The sequence below is a fragment of the Melanerpes formicivorus genome, unplaced genomic scaffold (assembly GCF_026170545.1).
Source record: "Melanerpes formicivorus ecotype bairdi unplaced genomic scaffold, bMelFor1.0.p_v2 SCAF_48, whole genome shotgun sequence".
Taxonomy (NCBI): domain Eukaryota; kingdom Metazoa; phylum Chordata; class Aves; order Piciformes; family Picidae; genus Melanerpes; species Melanerpes formicivorus.
Window position 1 is genome coordinate 5,265,837 of NW_027142400.1, and position 26,211 is coordinate 5,292,047.

A 26,211-nucleotide genomic window follows, 5' to 3' on the forward strand; every position below is an offset into this window, starting at 1 on the left:
ATAATTAATGGTATGAAAAGATCAAAAATAACATTGAATAGAAATATTCTCTCTTGAAAAAAAAAAGGGAGATTTCATAGCTGTTCAAATGTGAAACTGCAGATGGACTGAAGTGTTGCACTTCATATACTGGATTTTACAGTTTGCAGTTCAATTTAAGAGATACAACATGTCAAATCTTCAAGTCAGGAGCATCTGGTGGACATTAAGGCAGTAAGAAGCCACTCTAGTGTAATGATTTTAGACATTATTACCTACCATACCCCACTGTCAGACACTTCAGGCTATGCAGCAGGATGGGACTTGTTTGTACATCAGCTACAACAGTTCCAGAAATGGCACTTGAACCCCAGTTGAGGTCTAAGCACAAAGTTAAGTGACTTGCATCCTATCTCTGCCATTTCTGTGTTGGCTGTAGCAAATGCTAGGAGGACAACAAAGCTTGCCACAAATGGTGTTCGGCTGCTCTCAGCAGCCAATTCAGTTACATATAATTCCAAGCAAGAAGATTCAATACAGCTTACAAAGGAACAACTGCACAAATCTACCCTTTCAATGGTGCATACAACTCTGACCACAAATAAACTTAAGAATTTACACAGGATCCCAAACTTGCAAGCAGACCTTTCCCATTTCTTCCACAGCCAAGGGGAAATGGTTATTTTTACACTGACCTACTGTGATAGATATCTGAACTTTTACAACAAACCAATCAACTCATCTTGCTATCACAGACACTGCATGGGCTTCATCACAAAGCCAATGGAACATTTCAGAAGCTCCTCTCACATATAGAGACCAAAAACTTCCCTCTGGGGCAGAAAGCTTAGGTTGGGGGTGCTACTGTATCACCATCACTACCAAAACCTGCCCTTTTTTTGGAAAAGCTAGGTTTACTATTTTGGTGATCATATATATACATACACATATGTAGAAAGAAAGAGAGAGAGTCTCTCCTAGGACTGTGAGCACTTCCCTGCTGTAACAGTCCAAAGAGTAAATTCCCTTTTTTATAACAAATAATACAGAGAGATTAAAGCTCCTAATTATTTTTATAGAGAGGAGAAGAAATAAAACAAAGATTATTCTCATTTGATAGATGCAGTTTAAGATTACATGATACAAATCTGTTCAGTCCTATATACACCAAAAATAGGATTGCAAAACAGTAAATGTAGTTCTTTTATGTGTGAAATCTACTTCAGCTCTATTTCCATCCATACTCCTGTATAGAATTTTTTCCATTTTAAAGCAGACTCTTAAAGAGTAGTAATATACATGAAAAATGCTAAGATGGGTACTCAAAAAAAAAATAATAAATTATACTGAAGCATGCAGACTTACTTGCATTCCCCAGGTACACTGCAACCCCCATGGAGCAAATTACATCCTTGTTTACACACAGCTGTAAACAGAAAGATTCAGGCATCAGTCTAGGCTTCTGTCAATCAGCCTATACGTTGTTTGTGCAAAGCAGACTGTCTTTAGCCGTGTTCCAATAACTGTTGCTTCCAGCCAGCTATTTCACAAAACCAGCGCCACTACAACTCTTAGGAAAAAAAGTAAGGTAACTATTTTTAAAAGTCGCTGAAAAAATTTGCAGCAAGAGTAAAACCATTGAAACATTCCTCAAAAAGTTATTTTTTTCAAACTTGGTATTAAACCAGTGTTATGCTGGAAATCTCAAGCTTCAATGGATAATTATGACCTCGAGTAAGCCTTAAACATGGTCCTCTCTAATTTTAGTACTAATTACTCACTGAGACTGAAGACAAAACACATAGCTTTGATTAAGTGGTAGGTGAAAGAGATGGCTACACTTGAATTTCTGCTCACATTAAGAACTATCAGAAAGGTTTCAGTTTTGCCTGTATTACACTTAAAACTCCATCTGCAAAAAGAGTATTATGAAATCAGTTTTACAGGATTAAGATCTAGTGTATTACTGGTAACAATTGCTCCATATAATCTTGCATTAACAGATGTAATACATAGTTTTACTTTAAAGTAACACCACCATGGAACAAAATCAATTAGTAAAAATATGCTTTACTATTTCAAATCCTCTACTTGTTGTGTAATCCCCACCGCACACCACAAGCAAAATTTTACCCTGTGCTGGGCTGTGCTCTTCACAGAGAATGTTTTTTTCAAAGATTTGTATTCAAAGGACAAAGCCTGTATGTGTTAAAATTAGTATGCTACAGCACAGACTACAGAAATATCTCCTGCAGTTTGTACCTGTTATGTAAGCACTAGAGCGAATATAAAATGAAGTAAACGATACTACCTTGTTTACATTCTTCTCCCATCCAGCCTTCCATGCAGGCCTTGTTTCCATTTTGATCACATGTGTAGTGACCAACAAAGTCATCTCGAGGACCACAAAATTTATTGCACAGGGAACTGTAGTAATTTTCATCACACTTTACTCTTATTTGTACTTCAAAATGGGCAACAGGACCATTAAATTGTAGTGTCTTCCATCGATCTTCTGGATTGATCATGCCAGCATGTGCCACTCGTTCTATTAACAAGTCTTCACCTTTTAAAGAAAAGGGTAAATTCAACAGGGGGTAAGTTTGACAGCACAGAAGAGCATGTAAATTCAAATCAAAAGTACCCAACTGGTTAAGAGAAAATCTAGTAAAGAAAATGTTAAGATGATAAAGATCTACCATATAACTGAATTTTCCTTTGCCTTGCAAAGTTCATTACAGGAAAGCCAATTTTAAAGTGTCCCAAAGGAAATATTAAAAAGCCCTGGAACATAATCCATAGGAAATAGCTTATTTTTCAAGGCAGCCAAACATACCACACCCACAAGCTGACAACTAGCAGCCTTATCTTGATCTGAGGCCCTTTCTGCCTCCTTTATTATAAAATGAGCATAAACTAGAAGCTGAGATATCAAAGTTTTTTGGCATAAGATTAATTTTTAAAATAAACCAAAACATACAGTAACTCAATTTGCTGCACAATTATTAGGCAATAGTAAGTGTTCTGGTATGCTTACATTGTGTATATAAATCAGCTTGCTTCCATTTTACCATTCTCTCAACATTAAAGACAAAAGATCCTTAACAGGCATTTCAGGGAACGCTGTGTAGTTAGTATTTAACATTTTGAAGGAAATATACAAGTGAACCCAGGACTGTCAAGGGGCCATTCTAACCTCTGTATCCTGCTTATCCTTATGCCCAGTGGAACTACCAATAACTACAATCACTATTGCAATACCTTCTATAAGCATCCTGCCTTGCCCTCACAGAAAACAGCAGCACTGTGACTGTCAGGCTTTGTTTACTGGGACTAAATTTACACCACCTATTATATACCACATGGGACAAGAAGATTCAAGGATATAAGATTCTGGAACTGCAGTATGAAGTATTTCCATGAATATGTATTTTTTATTTTTATCCATTTTATTCTTGGCATCCTTCAATACTAGGAGATGATTATTGCCAGTACAATAATATATGATTGCTTCAGTAAATGTTAAGAATAAGCAAATCACAGCAAGGGTAGAGGTAGACAGTGAGTAACCCCAAGTGATAGGAGTTTTCAAATGTCTTCAACTATTCAAATCTGGTAACACCACACTGTGTAAAAAGAAAGAAAAGGAACCACCGAAAACCTGCACATGGGAAGAAGCAGTAATGATAGTGAGAAAGTCTAAGTCTCAGACTACTGGTAATATAAAACACAGCAAGCTCACATCAAGCAGTACTATCTACCATTTTCAGCAAATGCATTTCACCTACTTACTTTCCAGAACTCATTAACCTAATCTGTTTAGAACAAAAACCCAAAAGGAGCAACTGTTTCTCAACTAGGAAGTTACTGACAGAATAGAAGTATCCTGTGCATCTGTTACCAAAGCTGCACTGCCCCCCCAGCATATAAAAGGACTCCAGCAATAATTATCAGTCACTTCAACGTTAAAGGAAAAGGAAAGCTAAAGTAATGGGCTCCGCAATGTACTTTGTTATTGTAACAGCTTTTTTCAAGCTTGTGTCTACCATAAAAATCAATCCTCTTAAAATTAGAGAATACTGAACTTAAAAAAAGATTACAAGAAAAAGCTCCATTTTAATTAGGCAATGAAATGTTCTCCAATTATTAAGAGCAGAAAGTACCTCCCCTGCCTTACCATTAAAAGTGTACAGGACACAATTTATGCTTGCCCAGACTAGTCTGCATAAACCAAATATTTTACAGGTAGGCAAGACTTACCGAAGCCTACCCTTGTTTGCTAACTTTCCAATTCCCATACATGAACTACTTTGTAATCCACCAGCACATAGTAGTAGAGGGGACAAGAAACCTCTAAGCTAGGAAAAGGTTCCTGCATTTTGTTTTTGACTGAGCAGAACATCTATAATTTCACCAGACACCATTAAAAGCATCATGATTAGATTCAACACCCTTTTATAATCTTATCCTTCTCTAATGACTATCGATCCACGAAACTATAAAGGAAAGGCTGAATCATTGGGATTTGAACAAATAGCAAATATGCATGATAGAGTTATTTTCCAGCTATAAGAAACTAGCTTATTAAAAACAGCTGCAATAGTCACAGCTGTAAAAGTGTTTCCTCAAAGTGCATCAGATGGACTAAAGAACAGGTCCTAAGATCAAAGGAGTGGCTTATGTAATAAAAATTCTATCATCCATCCTCAGGCTAATGCAGATTCCTCAGATCCAGTTAATCAATTGGAACAAGCATTACAGCTACTGCAAATATATTTATGCACAATAGTCCTCTTGATACCTGAAATCAAGAACAAGGGAATAACCTGACAGTGCTTTTGTTTTTTTCCTTGAATACCCAAAATATGTTCACAAACTCCTTTGAAAAAGAATGTATTCCAAATTTTAAGTGATTTTTCTCTAGTTTACTATCAGTAAAAGTAGGGCTCAACAGCCTTAAGCCAAGCAAATGTGCCCTGAACCACAAAAAGGCATCAAGAAGCCAGCTCCAATATAAAAATGATCCCAAATAGAGGGTGCATTTTCCAAAGGGATCCATAATCAGAGGAAAGAGTTTATCAAGGTTCTTCCTTCCTCCCCCACAATGTCAAAGTGCTTCTGAAGATATTCAGTCACTTGCATTTAACTGTTTCAATGAGACAAGCTTGCTCCTGGCATCTGGTTCAGCATTAAAATTCACTTTAGAACTTACACAATGCTTTTAGCCCTCAATAAAAGCAATGAGCTGCATAACTGAACTTGTTTGGTTATTGGTCAGAAAAGCAGCATAACTACTCAAATCTCCACACATAGCCCTCAGAAGCAATAAGGATTTTTTCCCTTGATTTCCAAATCGTCTACAAGCATCTCTAGAAAAGCAGATAGTGGCACAGATGTGCCTAAGCATAGATGGTGGCTAAAAACTTTTATTGTTCCTACAACATGTAGTTTTTAGATTAGGAAGCCTTATCTGAGGAGTAGTTACCTGTAATTGCAATCAGAAGCTATGACTATGCTGACTTAGGAACACTGCTCACCAACACAAACTTTTAGCAGCAGACAGAACCAAGAAGCAGCTCACAGCGCAACACAGAAAGGTGATGCTGGCAGCTGTTTGCAAGGAGAGACATACAGCAGCATATGAACTTCATGCCAAAGGAACAGGAGCTACTCATCTTCAGAAGTGCAATCTCTTCAGCCCATTTCAAGCAGCATTTCAAAGCACCATACAGACAGATTAGTCCCCTACAAGCTAACACAAAAGAAGGCAGCAACCACTGCATCCCTGTAGTAGATGTAATCACATGGAAAGTTACTTCACACACAGATGCTGGTTTGATTCCAAATGGCAGCACCAAGTCAGACGTTAGTAAGTCTGCTGCTTTACAATCATGTTTGCCAAGTCAAATGACTTACCTGCAAAGTAGCATAAACTGGTGTGACAGATGAGACAGAACAGGACCTTCACAGTGACTTTGTATCTAAGGCAGTTTCCTCTCCCTCACCTCCACCCTCCCAAAGCAAACAAGTAGTAACACTGCACTGCCACATGCTTCCCTCTCAACCAACGCTGCTGGACAGAAGGGCAGGAATAGTTCAGGAATCAGGTTCTGAAAGTCCCTTAGAGTTTGTATCCCCATTATTTGCATCAAACTACATTTGCCCCAGCAGACTTGCTCTTCAGAAGATATTTCATAGATCTACTCGGAGCACCCTTGCCTTGCTTTTGATGAGTGCAAGGAAGAAAAGAGCTTCTAGAACATAGAGGGAGGGAAAAATAACTGTGCTAAAAGCTTCACACTTCTCACTGGAAACTTTGTCAGTGCTTTGTTTCCTGTTTCATTTTTTTACTCCTTCTTAGTCCTTTAGAACAGTTTCAGTCCTTTCTTTTCTGAATGTTTTTTGAGTTTTCATGGGCTAATTAAAAATACCTACTTGAAAGGCCATGCTGAAACACAGGATCTGCATTTAGCTTTCAGCCTTACTCATCCCCATTAAAGGAAAGCAAAACCTGAATTTGGAACTAATTATTCAGCTTATAAACAGACTCTGGCAATTACTTTGATTAATCTTTCTTACAGTAGCAACAGAAGATGCATGTAACCTGATCCAGAGATCAGCTCAGTGTTCAGGATACGATAGGGAGTTCAGTTTTCCACAGATACTCTGTTCACTCTTCCAGGAAGCAAATACTGTCTTTTCTCTACAGAAGCTGGCATATTCCCTTTCCTATTCTCTTACATATAAATTGCCCCTGTTCGGCAGTTTAGTAGTCCTTGTGGAAATACAAAGGACATGTCTTTGCATCTTTACAGATTCACAAGACAAAAATCTACTGAAGGACACTCTGACAAGACAACAAGTGTTTAGCTAGGCTTCTGCCAAATTACAGTCCAAGAAAGCCCTCCTAAATTCACATGACAAACCTTCTGGCTTTCAGATACAATCACCTTATCAGCACCTCTCTGGCAGCCTACATTAAAGTTCAGCTACCATAACAGTTTCTTGAGAGAACACTGACAGACTCCTGTAAATCATAGAAACTGTTAATTCAAGGAGAAGGCCCAGTGAGCCCCCAGAAGACACTATATATCCTGTTTGCCTGAACCTCAGTATTTAAAAAAACAAAAACAAACAAAACAAAACAGAAAAGGGGGGGACATAAATGCAAATAAACAGATTTGTTACAGCATGCCAAAAAAAATTAAAAATAAGAGACATAAGACAACATAAGCCTAAGGTGACTGCCTCCTTACCAAACACATTTGAAAAGAAACCTGGGGTTTAAAACTACAGGTCTGCAAGACGATTCTGCAGATTGTAAGACAAATACAGCAAGTTACAAGACCGTTAAGTAGCTTATTAAAAGAACAAAACTAATCACTTAAATGCATACAGATCTGCTTTGCAGGGTAGGCTCTTAGCGTTCATTCTCACCTACACCATCTTATGAGTTGCTCTGCCATCCAGAAATAGGGCACGAATATTCCAGTATCTGCTGTACTAGATGCTCCTAGGTAAATTATTCCCAAGCTGGAAACTACTTAAAGGAATTAACTTCATGTAGTACTTTTTGAACAAAACATTCAAGGACACCTCCAATCTGTTGCTATGTACGGTATCTAAACTTATTCAAGATTGAGGCTTACTCTGCTCAGTACACAAGATCTCATTTTGAATACCATGTCCAGCTTTAGGAAGTGTCACTCAAGGCTGTGGACCAACTGAAGGGTTGCAGCAACATGAATTACCAGAGATCTAAAGAAAACATACCTATTAGAAAAGGTTGAAGGAGTTGTTCAACAGGACAAAAGCAGCTCAGTTCTAAGAGAGTGAAGACTCGGGAACAAACTCATCATTACTTTGTCATTGGAGATGGAGCATGTTAGGAAAAATCTAAGATAGGCAAGTTTTTCAGGAAAGTGCAAGTGGGACTGATGTCAACCTTCAATGACTTTGAAACTCTAATTTGTTCTGTCAAGTGTTTTTTTTTTTTTTTTGCTTGATGCATCTTTATAAGGGCAATCAGTGAGGCAGCAGAAAACAGAACTTATATAATTAGAAAGCAATGATGATTTCAGGCTAAACATTTGCTATCTCAATGCTCAAACTCTTAACCTCTATACTGATTCTAGCCAAGATTAAATAGTCCAGTAACTACAACAGAAGTTTGAAGTTCACTTAATATTTGCAGCCAACAGCATCAATTATTAGGTTTGTAAACCATTACACCAAGGTGTAGATTAAAGCTGGAGTCCTACTTTAGCAACAATATGACAACAAGCACCTACATAAGATATTCAAGTATTTATACAGTAATGTTGCTTTCCATTCAGATCAACAGCCCTGCTGATAGTGAGCGTTACAGACCAGCATTTACACACCAGAAACAAGTTAGCTTTTCAGTACTAGACAATAAACAAATGGAGAAAGGAATCATACCTTGACTGAGAATACTTTAATCAAAAACATCAAGCGTGGTTTCTTTATGGGGAGCAAGAACAATTGGTTGTTTACCTAAGCATGAAAAGTATTGGATGCCATGGTTTTTGGTAAAGAGAAAGGATTTCATGTGCAACTCTACACCACAGAGTTTAGTTATTTATTTTCAAGAAAGGGCCTACTGTGATTTTTAAGTGTTTTAAGATTAATTAAGAGTCAAATATTACAACCTTCACTTACTACTGTCCATTATTTTTCTTGTCAGTAGTAATTTTTCAGTTCCTAACCCAATATTCACTGATGGATTTGTACGTGTCCTTTACTTCAGTATCAGGCTTGCATTCAAACTGATTTGGAGGGATGGCTAATGGCAGCAGCATACCATTTCCTCCCTCCCTAACCTGTATACATATAACACAGGTAAGTGGCAACTGCAAGTTTTACATAAATACTCACCAGCTTTTGTATCATTATCCCAATCCCATGCTTCTATTATTAACGTGAACGATCTCTGAAAAGAAACAAAACACCAATTAGTAATGAAAACTCTCACACATCAGACAAATAGTGATTTTGAGTAAGCAGATATTGGTGCTATTAAGAAAGCCAACTGAAAGGAGTTAAAAAATTAAACTTCTCTACTGTTATGTGAAAGCCCTCAAAGGCATTTTCTCAAAAGCATGAAATAATAGCACTAGAAATTGTGGGGGAAAGCAGGCTAACAGCAAAACAAAACCAATTCCCTCCCCACATGCACCAAGGACTAAATTATTATTGTTATTATATTCTGCTCCCACTGCATCTAATTCTCAACTTTGTTGGCCACAGAAATCCTTTTCACAAGCAGCCCTGAGAGGCTGGAATGAAGTAAAGTGTTCTGAACATTGGGAAACAGCTAGGATATTTAAGACTTAAGCAACTTACAACCAAAAAGAAATAAAATCATAATCACTCTTTAGGCAGCTCATGAAAGATCAGTCTACGTAACAGATGTTTGCTGTTTTCTAAAGAAACTCATCTAAACAGGAAATACACAAAAATTCACCATGCATTTCTTCCTTGTGAAATGGGTAGTATGAAAAATAGACCTGCAAAAGACACAGCAGTTAAGGGAAGCACACCTGGAAGTGTACTTTGTCCTGAGGAAAGCAGCAACACATTTCAAACTGTTTTAAGATTTGGAAAAATCATGAGGGCTTTACTCCACTAAAGCAAGGCTTCAAGCATTTTTTTGGGGGGGTTACGACCAATTGTGTAGGATAGATGTTGATATTCAAACATTAAACCTATTTATGAAAAGGTTACCTTATGCATATGTGTAAAGTTTACTTGTCTTTGATTTTAGCAAGTCAAATTATCATAGAATCGTTAAGGTTGGAAGGGACCTCAAGGATCCAATCCCCCATCATGGACAGGGACACCTCACACTAGATCAGGTTGCTCAGAACCACATCCAGCTTGGTCTTAGAAACCTCCAGGGAAGGTGCTTCTACCTCCCTGGGAAACCTGTTCCAGTGTCCCACCACCCTCACAGTGAAGAATTTCTTCCCAACATCCCATCTGAATCTACCCATTTCTATTTTTGTTCCATACCCCCTAGTCCTATCATTACCTGACACCCTAAAAAGTCCCTTACCCGCTCACTTGTAGCCCCCCTTCAGATACTGGAAGGCCACAATAAGGTGTCCTCAGAGCCTTCTCTTCTCCAGACTGAATAGCCCCAACTCTCTCAGACTATCTTTATAGGAGAGATGTTCCAGCCCTCTGACCATCCTCATGGCCCTTCTCTGGACACACTCCAGCATGTCCAGATCCTTCTTGTAACAGGGGTTCCAGAACCAGATGCAGTACTCCAGGTGGGATCTCACCAGAGTGGTGTACAGGGGGAGAATCACCTCCCTTACCCTGTTGTCTATGCTTCTCTTGATGCAGCCCAGGATGTGATTGGCTTTGATGATTTCCAACTTGTTCAAGTTACCATTGAGACTCCCACAAACATTTAAAACCAAGGAAAAAACATCCACTGTCTTAAAATCTTTATGTATAAATCTTTGTGCTTAGAGCTAAGTCACATCAAAATCTGAAGCTTATTAAACACAGGAGAGCCAAGCCTTACTGTGCACAGAATTCAGGCTAACGAACTACAAATTCACATGGACTGGGAGACATTTAGCCAAGAAATTAAAAGCATCATCTTAGGAAGAGGATAATGTAAGAATTCAGCTATCTTTCCTGGGATGCTTAAGGCTATTCTACCGTTACAAAAAGAAATGCCTGTTTTTCACTCTGAAGTGCTTTGTATGCTGCTCACTTCCCACCAAGGAGTGTTGATCTTAACACTGAAATCTCCCCACTTTAGAGCAGAAGCAGCCACAAGGAAGACCAGTGCAGCACCCAATGTAGGAGGGCTCTGACTGAGGTCCTTCCTGATTACAGCAAACAATCAGCCTATTCAGAAATGCACTTGTCTATTTTCTATATTGTTTACTTACATTAACACATAAGCCACAAACTATGCCTTTTGAAAGATACCTTTATTCCACACTTTCAGCTTCAGACATACACTATGGAAGATGATTTTCCCATCACAGGAACAGATAAAGGTTTAGTGATAGCTTATACTCAGCATCAACCTCTCCTGCTTTTAACAACTGATCTTCTAAGATATCTCTCAGTTCTCCTGTGTTCCATCAATTTACATTAGAAGTACAAAATAGCATTCAAGCGCTTCCAGATGTCCACTTACTTAGTTCATGTAAGTGTTGGTCTTTCCTACTGCAAATTGACTGCTGCATCTGACTGCCCACAGAGGCTAAGGAACAAAAAATTTAAGCTGGACTTGCTACCTTAAATGGATCGGTCAAATATTGCCTTCCCAACATTCCACTCAAAAGCAGATTTGTATCTTTGCCTAGAGTGCTTGGGAATTTTTGTGGGTAGAGTTCCACACAATATACTGTTCCAGCATGCTTATGTTGAAAGGTTGGGGGTTAAAGAAGCATTGTACCAATTTTAAGATGCTTAAAATAGAGTTCCATATCTCCAGTGGCACAGCCTCTGGACTTGAAAAATACTCCTCTACTGCCTTATAGAAACTTAACAGTACTTTACCAGCAAGTGTGACTCTGATGCACAGCTCTTCTTCCAAGGCCTGAAGAAACTCAATTTCTGGCCAAATAACTGATCCCTGCAGCCCACAGCTCGTGTTGCCTCCTAGTGGCAGCCAGGGCATGGATATGGCCCCACATGCCTGGTCTCAACCATTTGCTTTTACTGACCTCCCACTGGTGACCATTAAGAATTGTAAGCCCATCCATAAAAAGAACACACAACAAATGCAAGATCCAGACTACTACATCTTTCCACTTACTGGCATCCCATAGTCCCAGTTTCCCCTTATCTACTTATAAGCTAATGGGCTAGAACTTGGCCATCTACACATGAAGGAGCACACAGTAGCTAACATTTTAGGAAGGCTTGTAGTCACATTTGTAAGGGATCAGAGATGTTATTCAAATGGCAGTAAACAGTATTGATAAATAAATGCATATTCACTAGAAGATCAGTTTCAGCTAGGACAGTTCTCAGTTGTGCAACTTCCTGCTTTCTACTGACAGTTACAGCATCACTCTCCAAAACCTCCTAACAAACACTAGATGCATAACTGGAAGAAATACTGATTTTTGTGATTGTTCTACATCTAGAAAAGAAAGTTAAGATTATCAACCCTACTTCTCATCCCTTCCTCACCTCCAGCTAGTCAATAAGCTTAAAGAGGAATTCCTCTCCACAGTACTGCCTTTGAATTTTGGATTTGACTTTAAAATAACAACTGAAAACTTCGGAAGCACCCATATTACTAAACGGGTTCATGTTATGCTGCACTGAGAGCTTTCCAATTATTGCTCAGCTATCAGAAACATTTGTTTGACTATCAAAAATGTGGATATGTCAGTATCTCAGCCATACTGCAACCTTGCCCAGTAACCAGAGGAAAGCTATAGTCTGAACAACAATGGACAGAAATTTTAAAGAATATTTTTAGCTGACATAACAGACATACTCTACTATTGTCTTACGTTAGTCATGTCTCCACTCTTCAACAGAAAGTCCAACAGACTCCCCAGCACATCACCTGCTAGCACCATCCACAAGTATCTCTTCTGTAACACACATCAGACAACTTAATTATTTTCCATAAGCACAGTTTAACAACTTGCATTAATTTAACTCTTGTCCAGAGTCTAAGATGTACCCATACTGCAAATCTTTAAACCCCTTGCATGATCCAGTTCTATGTTGGCTCTTTGATGTATCTTTAATAAGAGTAGCTTTAAAGCTAAAAAACTCCACATTTTTTAACAAGTGTCTTAAGAATGTACCAAATTGATGAGTCTTATGCATAATACACACACACACCACCACACCTGCTTCTTCTCTAAGCTGAACAGAACTCTTGCCATAGGCTGATGTGACTAGCACCTCAAAAGCGCAGGACCTGCACATTTCCATCTGCTCTGTATCTTTTGCCTCTTTCAACTTGTACTAGCACAATATTTACAAAATACTTCATAAGTGTCCCTGGAACTGACTGGGGGATGGGGGTGAACATACAGCACTGAAAATAAATGTGATTCTATTGACCAGTGTCTAGGTTTATCTTCCTTAAAGAATTAAGCATAAGACAGCATTTGTGCTCAAATAATGTTAAAGGTTATGAGTCAGCAGGAGACCATCAGCACACTGCAGAAGAATATGGCTCTATGAAAGAGACATTTTGCAGGAGTTAATTACTTCTATGTGCCAAGTAGTTTGGAAAGGTACAAATGAAACCTGTTTATCCTGGTGATGCTGTTCCAGTTGTATTTGTTGGTTTTATTGGGTTTGCTGTTTTTTGTTTGGTGTGTTTTTTTCTTCTCTCTTCTCAGGACTGGTGTTGACAAAAGCAAGTTCAAAGCATTATTCCACTGTTTACTCTAAACAAAACACTCCCAATGCAATCCCCATGACCTCCTTTCTGGGGAGGGGGGAAAATAAGACCTGTAACATTGGTTTGGCATTGTCATTTCATGAACTATTACCTTGATATTGGCAAATCAAGATTCAAAAGGTGGGGTGGCTTTTTTTTTGGCAAAGCAGACATGTCAAACTTTTCATCCCAAAAATTATCATCAGTCTGCTGACAGACCTTTCAGTCATGTATAGAACTTACGTTCTCCAACTCAAATTCTGAAAAAGGCAAGAACTGAAGATTCAGCTGAAATTAATGTGACATTTTCTGCATCAGTAACATGTTACTGTGAATTAAAATACCTTTCTTCTAATAGACAATTCTTAGTTTCATGGGAATAAATACTGACTGGAGTTTCTACAAGGAAAAACCTTGCAAGAAAATCAGGCTATAAAGTAGAAATGATGTGTGGTTCCTGAACAAAACCAGAGCCCACCTTATCATCCTCTTCCACAAACGCACAATGCCAGGTCTCATCACTGGTAAATACTGCTTCTTTTCAAACCTCAATCAAGGACAGATAACATCTGTACTTGAACATTTCAACTGTAAAAAGCAGTTCTAAAAACTGTGGCATACAACTGTTCCTATTACTAATCTAATTTTTGTAACCTCTGGAATAAGACAGAAGCAGTATTTCTTGCATCCAAATTCACTGTGTCTTGATCAGCACAGTCAACTCTCTAATGTCTACACAAGTGAAGCAAGCACAGGTCTGGGGGCCTTGGCATCACCTCACCTCCCCTCCCTTCTGTTTTCATTTTCAGCCCCTCTCTCCCTCTAAGCAGTCTGCTTGTCATGGAAAAAGCTGACTTCAAGGCAGCATATTCCATTTCCTTACCCAGGAGAGCTCTGCAGCGAGCTCTTACAGGTTCTTCATGAATAACTGAGAAGTGCAAAGGAAAGAAGACAACATTTTGAGGAGATCCAGGACTCATCTTCAACACACGTTTAAAGGCATGGAGATGGAACAAGCCCCCAGTTTGATCTTTTAGAAGCAGGATTTATAAAGCCACAATGGAGATCTTTACTGAAGAAAAAAAGCTTCCCATTTTTGGAAGAGGATAGGGAGGGAAGGGAAGAAGGCCTGGGTTTGTTTTGGTTTTAATTGAAGAGCGTTTCAGTCATGTTCACATGCAGGAACTTGTGTGCTCAATGCAGAGGCCATTGCGCCATGAAGATGTCCATCCTGTAAACCCTCATTTTTCATCTGAGAAGTAAACACAGTCCTAAACAAAAGTCTTCCCTTTGGAAACCAGGGACAAACAATACTATTTTGCTAGGAGAACTGTGGAAGGCCAGCTTACAGTACTGCAAACATCACCAGAAAACAGCTAAATTGAAGCCTTCTATTTGAAAGCAGTTACTGCAGTTGTACTCTATTTGGCTCAGCCACAAAAGCAGGATGATGTTTACAAACTGAAGCCCTAAATGTTGAGCAAGGGGAAAAAAAATTAGCCCCACCTGACAATCTTTAGGAAGTCTGAAAAAACAGCTGGGGAGAAGGGGGTATTTTTTTGCCATGGTTAACAGCCGACAGGCTGTTATCTCCACCTACATGAGTTTGAGCATTTAATTCCACTCCTCCTCCAAACTAAGCAAAGTCAAAACTGGAGGGGTGTGTATGCATATGGGGGTGGCAGGGAGAAACCTAGATGTCTAGACTATTAAGACTCATTTCATTGCAAGAGGAGCACAAATAAAAACAACAGGTGAGTAAGTTAGCATCAGTCTTGGAGCTAACATACCAAATTTAACAACCAGGTAGAGACTCACCTCCAGTTAAGGAAAATTACCCAGCAACTAGGTGGAATAAAACTACCAACAGCCAGCTGCAAGCATCTAAAAGATAAAAGGTTCAAGGAGGAACTCAAAGGGGTATTATACCTATTGAGCAGTGCCCAGTGCTTTGTGAAAACAAGAACAAGGCCTGTTTCTCTTCAAGGTGATCAAACTAGTAGATCGTATCTTACCAGATGACATATCTGTAGGAAGACCTTCAAATGAAGGTTTGAAGATACTCTGATCTGCTGTAATGGCAGAATGCAGCAGGAGTTTCTTGACAAGAGGGGACCTTGATGTGTAATGGTACAGCAAGCATTTAAACTGAGAAGTTCTAAAAGTCTTCTGAAATCCCATATTATCTTTAATGTCTGTAGAAACATTGACTCATTTTCAGATAGCTCACAAGAGGTCAAAACACCACATCTCTGACTAGAGCTCCTGAAGCAACAGTATTAATGCAGTCACCTCAGACCACACACAGAGAAGAGCAAGCTCTCTGGGGCTCCATCTACACAGGAGAAATTAAATCATCAGAATACAGACCCCACAGGCTTCTCTTATCACCCTAGACAAACTCAAAGCAAATCTCACGATTCAATCATGTCAAAAATGATGTCTTTTAGACAGAGTATTTGTTCCCAATACCTCAGTACTGGCCCTAACCTTTGACAGTGGCCTCTGTCAGGCAGCTACTGTATACAGCAAAGCTGCATTGTTGAGTAAATGGGAAGGACATACCTCACTAACAGTTCTCAGTGTCAAAAGCCAGTCCAAGCTTCTTATTTAGAAAGCTGTAGATGTAACCAGTCAGTAAGTCATGTCAGGACTTCATTTGAAGAAAAGCAGACCTGCTAGCTACTCTCAGATCACAAGACACTAAAGGTTCTAGAGAAGCCCATCCCTGTTTTAAAGCACTGTTTTTCACCATTACATAGATAGGAGCAATGCTAGTCTAATGGAATAGAAGTAATATCTGACTCTGCTTTTTACAGCTATCTGCTATTCATCCCCACCCTACTCCATCCCCCACTCCCCAATTCCAGCATATTTACATCTCTGCTGTACTCAAGGAGATTAAGTTCCATCTCTGAAGTCCAAACTTTCAACTGCTGACACTTAAATTTGAACAAACACAAGATTGCCTTTCAAATAATTTATTTTACTTATACATCCACAACTAGACAACAAAAGCACCAGTGAAAAAAATTTAGCTACAAAGGTACAAGGGCTTCCTGTGATAACTTGCTTTTCCTGAGATTTTCCAGGAAAAAACAAGAACAGTATCAGCTACCACATTTACCACTTGTTAAAATACTTCTATTATACTGTAAATGCCTTCGACTATGCCACATCTAGGCACCTTCTGTGTACCACAAGTTATAAATCAGTATTTTTGTTGACAATAGATCAGAAGTGAAACAGATTTACTTTTGCCAACCATCTCAGCAAACAATGTCCATGTCAAAAAATAATCAATTTAATCTGAAGTGAATGACCAGCAGCTACAATTTTGTTCTAGTGACCAGAATAGTTACATTCTAGATCTTTACACCAGTTCTTAGACTAAGATAGAAACAGCTTAATCTTACTGATTTTCTTTCTCCTTCCACAGTATCTTCAAAGATTCTTTGTACCAATCATCATAACCAGAGCACAGTATTTTAAATCGTCATTTACATTCCAACCTTGCTGAACATAAAATAATTTTCAGAGCACCTCATATAACCCTAAGTTACAGACAACTGTGAGTCTGTTGTTCAGTGCAAATTAGCATTGATAAGCAATGTTTCACACAAAGTACATCTAGTGACTTCTCATTTCCATAACCAGTTACTCCCTTCAATCCACCAAAGGCAGCTTGCTTCCAGTTAAGCATGTTCCCTTTACAAGCTCAACACAAGTTCTTTGAGACCTGCTTCCCACTCATGTCCACCTCTCAACTATTTGACATTCAGAAGCTAGTCAGAAAGTGTACTCTGACTAGAAGGGGTGGCTTGAGAACAGAGGCAAAAAAACAAGGAAAAGCACATTCCGTGTTACACCACTGTGTGATTCTGTAACTGAAGTTAGAGGGAAGCAGTGTAGTTCTCCCACTCTCCCTTGAGACAGGATTAACAGCATCCCCCAAAAGGGGGATGGTTACAAATCAAAGGTTCAGAGAATACCAACAAAATACTACAAAGAATCAAATTATTTCCATGAGCAGAATGAAAGGATCAGTCAAAATTCCTCAGCCTGGAAAACAGACAACAGGTGTGTGGGATGGAAGTCTACAACACACAACAGGCCCAGCTATTGGTTAGGAAGAGCTCTGCCATTCTCTTCTTGATAAGAGTTAAAGGGCCATAATCATAAGCCACAGTCAAAACAAAGGAAAAGATAGTATTTCATGCAGAGTGCCTAGAGCAAAGTGGTTCTAAGCTTTGTGGGTCCAAGAGCAGACTAGCACAAATACTTAGGAAAGACCAATCCACAACTAGTTCAGGAAGTCCCCAGGCTGAAAACAAAGCTTGGGAGAGTAAGGTTTTCTATATTCTCGCTCTTAGCCTTCCATGAACATTTGCTTATGCTCCCTGAACTCTGGTTTCAGTACAGGTGCTGTTCTGAAGCAAATATTCTGCCTTTTCTGACAGCTGACATAAAAACTAGAGCGTACTGGAGAAAAGAATAAAAATTACACTGTAGAGTCTTGCATGTCTGCCTGAGCCATTAGTATCTATCCCAGGGTAATCAAAATTATGACCAAGAAATTAGAGTTACAATGCTACTTCGGAACTCTTTGAAATCCATGACAGTAGTCATAAATTAAGAAAAATTAATCAAGACTCTCCTTTCTGCAATATTGAAATTTCATATTGAATAATTGGGGGGGAGGGAGAATATTCAAATTACCAAACTATAGTAAACCATCCACCTGCTGCAGTCGACGCAACAAATGCTATTCAGAAAAAAAGACAAGCTGGGCTAGACCTATTAACTGTAAGATCTTACTATTTCGAATAAAAGTTTAGAGGACTCTAGGCTTATGAGATGTCCCCTGAGAAAAAGGTAATCAGACAGTCTTAAGAGTGATTAAGTCAGGTGACACAAAGCAGAACATATTGTCATGAAGGGAAGATATGAGAAATGCACTAATACAGAAAGTATTTATTAACTAGCTCAAGACTGACAAGTGTCAAGTGAAGTACTAAGATTGATTTTATAATAGTTTTTCACACAAATTTGTCAGCACACTTACAATAAACTCCTGGTTTAACTACAAAAAAACCCAGTATTTGGCTTGGGAAGTTGAAATCTACAAAGTTAACCAAAATAATTAGACAGTTAATCTTCAAACTTCAGCCATTCTATTTACAGTCATAAAACAAAACAAACAAAAAAATCAATCCCTGCTGGCTTCTAATGTACTGTAGATGAAGGCTGGTGCTACTCCTAGTCACTCTTGCTTCACTATGAAAGTGATTCTGCACTGTCTATATATGTCACTAAGGTGCATATTCCAGCTCCACACAGACACCTTCCTCCACCATAGCTGAAGAGCAAGCAAGAAATGCCTCCTCCATTAAAAGCCAGACCTGTCAGGCACTTGGGAACTAGTCTCTAAGGAGGAATAAAACAGCTTTCAAAACATCATCTATATTCTCCAGGGAGAATTAGGGAAGAATAGAATAGGAAAGGTGAAGGTTAGATTAGTATGACAGGTACAAAATCTGTCAAGTCAAGAGAATCTGTAACAATCTGAAAGTACTAACAAGAATGAAGAAGCGTTAGAACTTTAAAGACTAAATGTCAGACACTAAGTTTCCCTAACTCAACCGAACCATGTCAAATGCAGAGCATCTTCCAATATTGTACAGAACCCTTGTCATTACTCAAAGTCCCCCACAAAAACTACAGGAATTAGATCCATTCTTTTCAGAGACAGATAAATTGCCTAGATTTCTAAAAGATGCTCCTAGAAATTTTACATGGAGACCTAGAGTGTTCCTGATAAACGGAAACAGTAGATGTATCCACTTAGCCTGTTGAATCTGCCTCCAGCTACAGACTCAGCCCAGGACAGATTCAGAACTTCAGCCAAAACCATAATCCCTTAGTCATCTCAGGAAACACTTTTTAGACAAAAAGGAAAAGGGGTGCGGAAGCAGGAATGAAGACAACACAGGCCTTTAAACCTATGTTAGGAGGTTTATTTGAACTTTTTCGCACTGTCCAATAATGGGGAAAAAAAATAATCTGTAAACATTTTCTTCAGAACCCACCAATTAGAAGACCTCTCTTTAGGTCTGTATCACATCATGGGAAAAGACTTCCAGAAAGTCACTATCATTCAACAACTCCACAGAACTGTTTCTTTTCTACATAAAGCAATCCCTTCCCACCCCACATATTCTGATATGCTTCTATCTGCCTGCATCTTGAAAGCATCTCCAATGATCTTTCTATTTGCTGGATAGAGCATCCCCCCAAAAAGTTTTAGGCATGTAGAAAATGAGCCTCAAAAAGGACAGGCACTCCCAAATGCCAGCTCTTCCACAGTTGCCTAAGCACTGCGACACTGTTCATAGATAACTACTATGAACAAATGACACTATAAAGAAGGATGACACACAAAGTAAAATACACATGAAAAGAGTCTTAAACCATCCCAATCATCACTTAGCTTTATTTCAAATACCTGATGAGAGCTAATGACCACCACAGAAAACCAATACAACCAGCAAAGAAGCATCAGTCATTCTTCCTACTGTCACAGCTCCCCTCTGCTAGATAACCTAACAGACCTATATACACTAAACACAGAATCTGATTGAAAGTTAACTGATCTTTAAATGTCCTTTGATATAGGCGGTAACGTCTTTGTTTCAATGAGGTTTCCTGGAAAGCAAACTAGGATAGAATATAGTATCAGCAAGCTTTCCTTCTTTACCTTAGAAGAAATTAAGGCAATAGAAAAGCCAGCCAGTAGCCAGAACAAAACCATTTTAAATACAACAGCTACCAAAACAATAGTATTTGGTATGCTATACTACAACCACACAAAAAGAATAGATAATGTCATCCTAGTTTATATGTAAAAGTAGTCAAGGGCTACAGTCTGTATTGTGCCTGAATCTCAAACAGGAGAGCCAAGCATGCCTTCCCCAGGTTTCATTTCTCTTTTTCACAATTACAGAGCATAAGCAACAAAAAGGGAAAAAAAAAAATCCCACATGCAGCAACCCTGCAAATCTGCTACAACCTCAAGGAGCCCTCCCCTTCCATTCTCTTCAGGTGTTTATTTTCAATTGAGATTAAAACAGAAGCTGTATATAGGCGAAAACTCCAGTAATTGCAATACATGTTTCTCTGCTAGTATCAAATTTAGTGGTCAAAAAAACCAAACAGAAGTCAGAAACTTACCATTTTAGATGGAGGGTCACAAGATTAAGTTTCACTAGACATTTTGCCTGATCATTACAGAAAAGTTAAAAACCAAGCTATTTGCGTATTAAGACACTTTCATGATTTCACAGCTATTTAAGATATAGTTCTCTCCACCACAACTGGAGCTAGCACTAGTGGTTTCCAGAAATCCATTGAGTTAATGCAATAGCAAAGAACAGAACAAAGCATTGATGAAATTAGAGAACAGAGAAAAAAGCCTTTCTGAAGGAGACATGCACAAATACAACACCATGCAGACAGTTGGGTACTGCCTTAATGTTATTTTATTAGATTTTAGCAGAAGCTTTCAGCCTTGCTACCATCTTTGAACCATTTCAGACAAACTTGATATTAACCAAGTATCCAAGTCCTACTCTTTTCCTAAAGTTTTGGAAGAAGTCCAAGATAAATTAAGTCCATTATACATACACTTTCTCATTGCACTAATGAAAGTGTAGCTAGATTTTCTCTTTTGAAGCATATGTAACAATGAAGACCCATTAATGGTTAGTGCAAGACTCGTTTTATGCTAATATTTAGAATTCAAAGATTAACTTGCAATTAATACTGCACTTCCCTCCCCTCTGTGCGGCATAGATATTAGTGTCCTCTGGGCACCTCAAGCCATGCATCATTATAATTTCAACTCAAAGTCAAGAGGGAGTTAAACAAACTATGTAATAACATACTTTAATTATTGTTCTAAACACAGAACACCTGCATGCAGTCTCCTTTGTATTGGAAATATGCATACTAAGAAGGCAGGCAAACCAAGAAAAAAAGATATACCCCTAAGTTCTGTGTATGCAAAGTTCCCAGGAACAGAGAGCAGTGGTTTAATTTTAACCCTTTTAAACCATGGTAGCTGTTGATAGCACTGCAGTCTCTCCCTTTGTTTCAAAATAAGCAAATGCCCACAAAACCAATTCAAGCTAATGAGCCTAGATGTCTTGCCCCAGGAAGACAAGAGGCCCATATTCAACCTCTGTTCCTAAGAGAGCACATTAGGGTACTGTTTTTCTAAGTCCTCTTCAGCTTTCTCATCAGTCTTACTTAACCACATCAACTCTAGATCTAGCTGGGTAGCATCAGACACATTTGAAAGAGGATGCAGAAGTCAAAGGCCTTGCTGGTCCACAATGATGGTAACAGCTGTCTGAGCAAGCATTTACGTAACTCCAAACAAGATGATGGTGGTGTTCTCCAGTGGTGTTGGCTCTGAGCACAGGTATCATCATAGGCCTTTTCATCATAAAGAACATGTCTAGGTTCTATTGCTATGCAAATTGCATGATGGTTTTCGGTCAATTTGAAATTCACACTGGCACAAGATTGTTATGTAGACTACAGGTTTCCTCACAGTATGAGAAACATCAATCCAGAAAAAGGGTGTAACACATTTAAACTGTCCTTTATTACAGCCCCAAACTTAACACCAGGTCAGTTTTGAATTTCTGCACATACTAGAGTCCAGCAGAGAAACAGAAAGAAAACACGATATTTCAGCCTTAAGAATTTTCATCTTCACTTATAACCTCCTCAGCTGTCTGTATCAGGACACTGAAGACATAACCAAAGCTACATCTGTATCTTGCTGTTCTCCATAAATTTATGGGAATAAATTGAACAGACAAGAGTCACCACTATAACATATGGTACAAGTCCTTCCATGTAGATCTACACAAGCTAGAACCTTGAATATAAGGATCAAACAGGAAGTCTGCACACAGACATGTACACTTAAAAATACATGGGAGCAGCAGAGTTCAGTTGTGAAAAAAACTAAGTTTATAAACACATATTGTTGTAACAAGTCCTTATCCTGTATTCCAGCAGCAGGATTGAATATTCTGATCAGCGCTTTGTGGCTACAGTAAAACTCAACCTTTTAGTATCAACCAATATGCTCTATTTAATTACTATTTAAAAAAAAAATAAATAAAATCATCAACTGCTTACAGGTGCAAATAAACAACAGTGTATGTATCCTACAATTCCAAGCTATAGAAATATATGGCAACCAAGATTTGATCAACCTCGACACAAAGTAGCACCAGAACTTTAACAGCAAATATTTTTCAGATTACTGTGAACTGGAGGGGATCTACCTCTGTATTAGCACAAATTAGACAAAATCCACAGTTTGCCATGCCTCTGGAAGAAAAGCTTTGTAACAAGTGTCACAAAGTACATGGAACCACCTTTGAAAGCAGGCACTTGCCCTGTAAACTTGCTCTAAGCTTTTCCAATTTTCCCTTCTCCCACCAACATGTATCTGGAAGTTAAAGGGAGATTAATTATCACAGCAAGTCTTCAACTTCATTCCATTGTTGACCCCTGGTTATTTCTTTGGTGTGTACCAGTGTTACAGCTTTCCTCATGAGAATCAATAGAGAACAGAATGAAGCCACCTAAAGCAACCCAATGTTAAATAAACCTGAAGAACAATTTTTCTAAACCAAAGCTTGACTCATAACTTGCTAATGTGTATTAATTAATACTTTTTCAGCTTCTTTAGTACTTCACTTGACACTGACCCTTCTGCTGTTCTGTCTTCTTCAAAGTCTTTGGCAAATCCAAGCTTCATGGAATACCAACTCTTGCAAATGCATCCTAAGGGCTTAGGGACGAACAAATTACACTGATAGCACAATGCCACAAGTCAAGACTATCTCTTCCTTGCCAGCTAAAGCTTATTTTATTTACCTTACATCTACCCTGATCTGGGAGTAAATATGAACAGCTTTAGAAGATCTGTTGATGGGAAACAGTTTGTTCTTTTAAGTCCTACCACAATTACATTCAGACAGTCCACAGGTTAAGTACAGGACATGCAGTGTTAGGAACAGGGATATGAATTTTGGAAATTAACCTCTGAAGAACTGCCACCAGAAGTAGTGAATACAATCTATAAACCATACAGCCCTTATGTTACCACAGCTTAACAGCAAATGTCAGAAGGCACTGCAGCAGCACTAAGTATTTGACAACCAGCACCTTAATGTAGTCTAAACATTTCAGTTTCTCTGATTCTTTCCCTTCCTCTCTTTTGGATAGAAAAAAACACTTGTGTGGATGAATCATGTAAACAATACTCTGTGTTACAAACTTCAACAGACAACACTGCATTTTGAGTCTATACATAAACATATGGTTTAAAGAACAGTTTATGACCAACATAAGAGGTGCTATTAGCTTATTGATGTGTACATAAACCAGTTATTATCAAGGGGCAACATGGTTTACACTTGCTCTTAATAGTTCACTTTTAGACTTTGTAGATTATATGTGGACAGTTACAGTAAGAACTCCATTTTGGGATATAAGGAAAATCATGTTATTGTAACACATAAGAGGATCAGAACTATCAGAAGCACTCCAAAGAAAATGTTTTACATGGCATGTAAGAAAGGAACTGTCCCAAAATCTGTTAAGCAACAGCACAGACTAGCAAATGAGTGCTAATAAAATTGTTCTCCATTAATAGGAAGAACAGTAAATGGAACCAAAAATTGCACACCCTAAAAGCCTTCTATTTCAGTCTTGACTAAAGCAGATCAATTATTAAGGTATTTAGATGCTTAAAAGTACATGCCAGTCAAGCCTTCTAAGTATGAAGAAGCTCCCTAATTAGAAGTTAAGTTCTCTTTCACATCAGAAGCGTGTACTGTGTTTTAAGGTAGACATTAAAACTTTACAAACTATAAGCAGAATTATATATATTTGAGAGAAAAAAAGATTGGAAGACTCCTATTTGATGTTATAAATTAACTGCAAAGCTCATACACTATCTCATTCCAATTTGTACATACAGAACTGCTTCAGAAGGGGTAAGGAAAAATAGCTCTGCATAAAGGAGCATTTCTATCCAACTGCAGGATCCTGCAGCAATGTTAACATTGCCTACTTGCTATGAGTCCGGAAATTTAAAGATTATTCAAATGTTAGACACCTAAAATTACTTAAGCTGGTATGTTCAGAGCACCAGGAAGCATAGGAGAGACTATAGCCCAGCAGACTATCTGAAAATAGAAGAGGCATTACAAGAACAGTTTAAGTGTAATAAATAGTAATGTACTGAACAAAACCCAACAGAATACATCCTGCTAGAAACAAGATATATACATGCATACATAGTCAAAACTTTCAAGCCCAAAGCAGGATGTAAACAGATTGCAGTTTATGTACTAATACTGCAGTCTTATCTCAGATTTAAAAAAAAAACTAAACAACTTCAGAGAATGAGCACCTGTGCATCTGTCCATGAGACATATAATTGGTTACTCAAGGACTATTAGGCTGTTTCTTAGCAACCTTGGCAAGCTTTAATCAAGTAAGACTAGGATTGTCATTTAGCCTTGAAATGCCTTGCCCCTTCCACCTAACACAGCATTCTGACTGCTATTGAGGAACAAACAGGCATTTCAAAGTCAATTAAAAATCTGTGCTTACTATGTTTCAGCTGAGAGTTCCTCCTGCTGTCAGAAGATCATGTCAAATATACTTTACACAACTTATTTAGTATCTGAAACAGCAATTACAAAACCTTTAAGTGTCCTCTTTTTTAAGCAAAAGTTGACTACAACTCTTTGAATGTAGGAATAAAGTTTAATGAGCATAAGCCTATAGCCCAAGTCTTAAACAACAGTATTTTATAGGACTAAAACAGTCTCCAAATGTAATTGCAACAAAAACAGTATCAAAAGCAGCAGCAGACATTTCAGGAAAGCATTCATTTGAGAGCTGGGTGGTAGTTAAATCTTTGGTGATTCTGAAATGTAACTACTATGCTGCACATTGGATTCCTAAAATCAAGTATCTTTCAGCAAAGTATGGCCATAAGATCAAGAAAAAAAAACAACAAACTGAGGGGATCTCAGTAATTGAAAACTAAAATAATCTCTTCAGTCCCAGTCCAGCTTCATTGCTCAAATATGTTATCAATGAATACATGATAGTCTTCACTTAATCTTTAAGACTGATGTTTTATATACAGTAATTTTCCTTATGCAGAAAGGAGAAGCACCAAAAGCCTATGGTTAAATCAGGGATGGACATTCCTAGCCCACTCGAGGTGACCTACACAAGAGCTATCACACAGCTCCCTTCAGCTCTCTCCCAACAGATCTCCTTGGGTGTACAGCAGTGGAAAGCAGGAGCTCTGAGGGTCCTACAAAAGCAACATGACCTAGCCAAGATGGCCTGAACCATCCAAACTGGTTCATTCCCCAACCCTGGAGGCAGTGGCAAGGGGAAGGGAAAGTGATCAAGCTAAATGTATGCCTCCTGGCTCACATGACAGCTGAAGATGCATCTCAAAAGCCACAAACTGGATATAGCAGACTACTGGTGCTGATCACCTCTAGCCAAAGGCAATCAATTTTCAACAGCCACTAACCAGAATTCAGAGTGTTTTTTCAGCAAAATGTGCATCAAAGGCCTATCAGTGATGACACAAAAGAGAATTATGGACCTACTGTGAAGGAACACTAGCTACTATCCTTTGGGTAAGCATCTGGCTAAGCATAGAGGAGTCAGAAGCAGTATCAGTATCCCCTTATTCCTTA

General features: G+C 38.5%; 1 protein-coding gene across 5 annotated transcripts in view; it reads right to left on the reverse strand.

The window, feature by feature from the left end:
* The window catches only part of JAG2 (jagged canonical Notch ligand 2), a 67,952-nt gene that overhangs the window by 33,409 nt on the left and 8,332 nt on the right, over positions 1 to 26,211 (reverse strand). For 3 of the 5 annotated variants that reach the window (XM_068160292.1, XM_068160290.1, XM_068160291.1), the window contains exons 3-6: positions 12,501 to 12,584; positions 8,878 to 8,932; positions 2,291 to 2,545; positions 1,345 to 1,405 (exon numbers count right to left, since the gene is read on the reverse strand). In XM_068160292.1, coding sequence (XP_068016393.1) covers positions 1,345 to 1,405; positions 2,291 to 2,545; positions 8,878 to 8,932; positions 12,501 to 12,584 — 455 coding nt within the window. The remainder of the gene's footprint in view (positions 1 to 1,344; positions 1,406 to 2,290; positions 2,546 to 8,877; positions 8,933 to 12,500; positions 12,585 to 26,211) is intronic. The other 2 variants (XM_068160289.1, XM_068160293.1) reach the window with 1 other exon arrangement.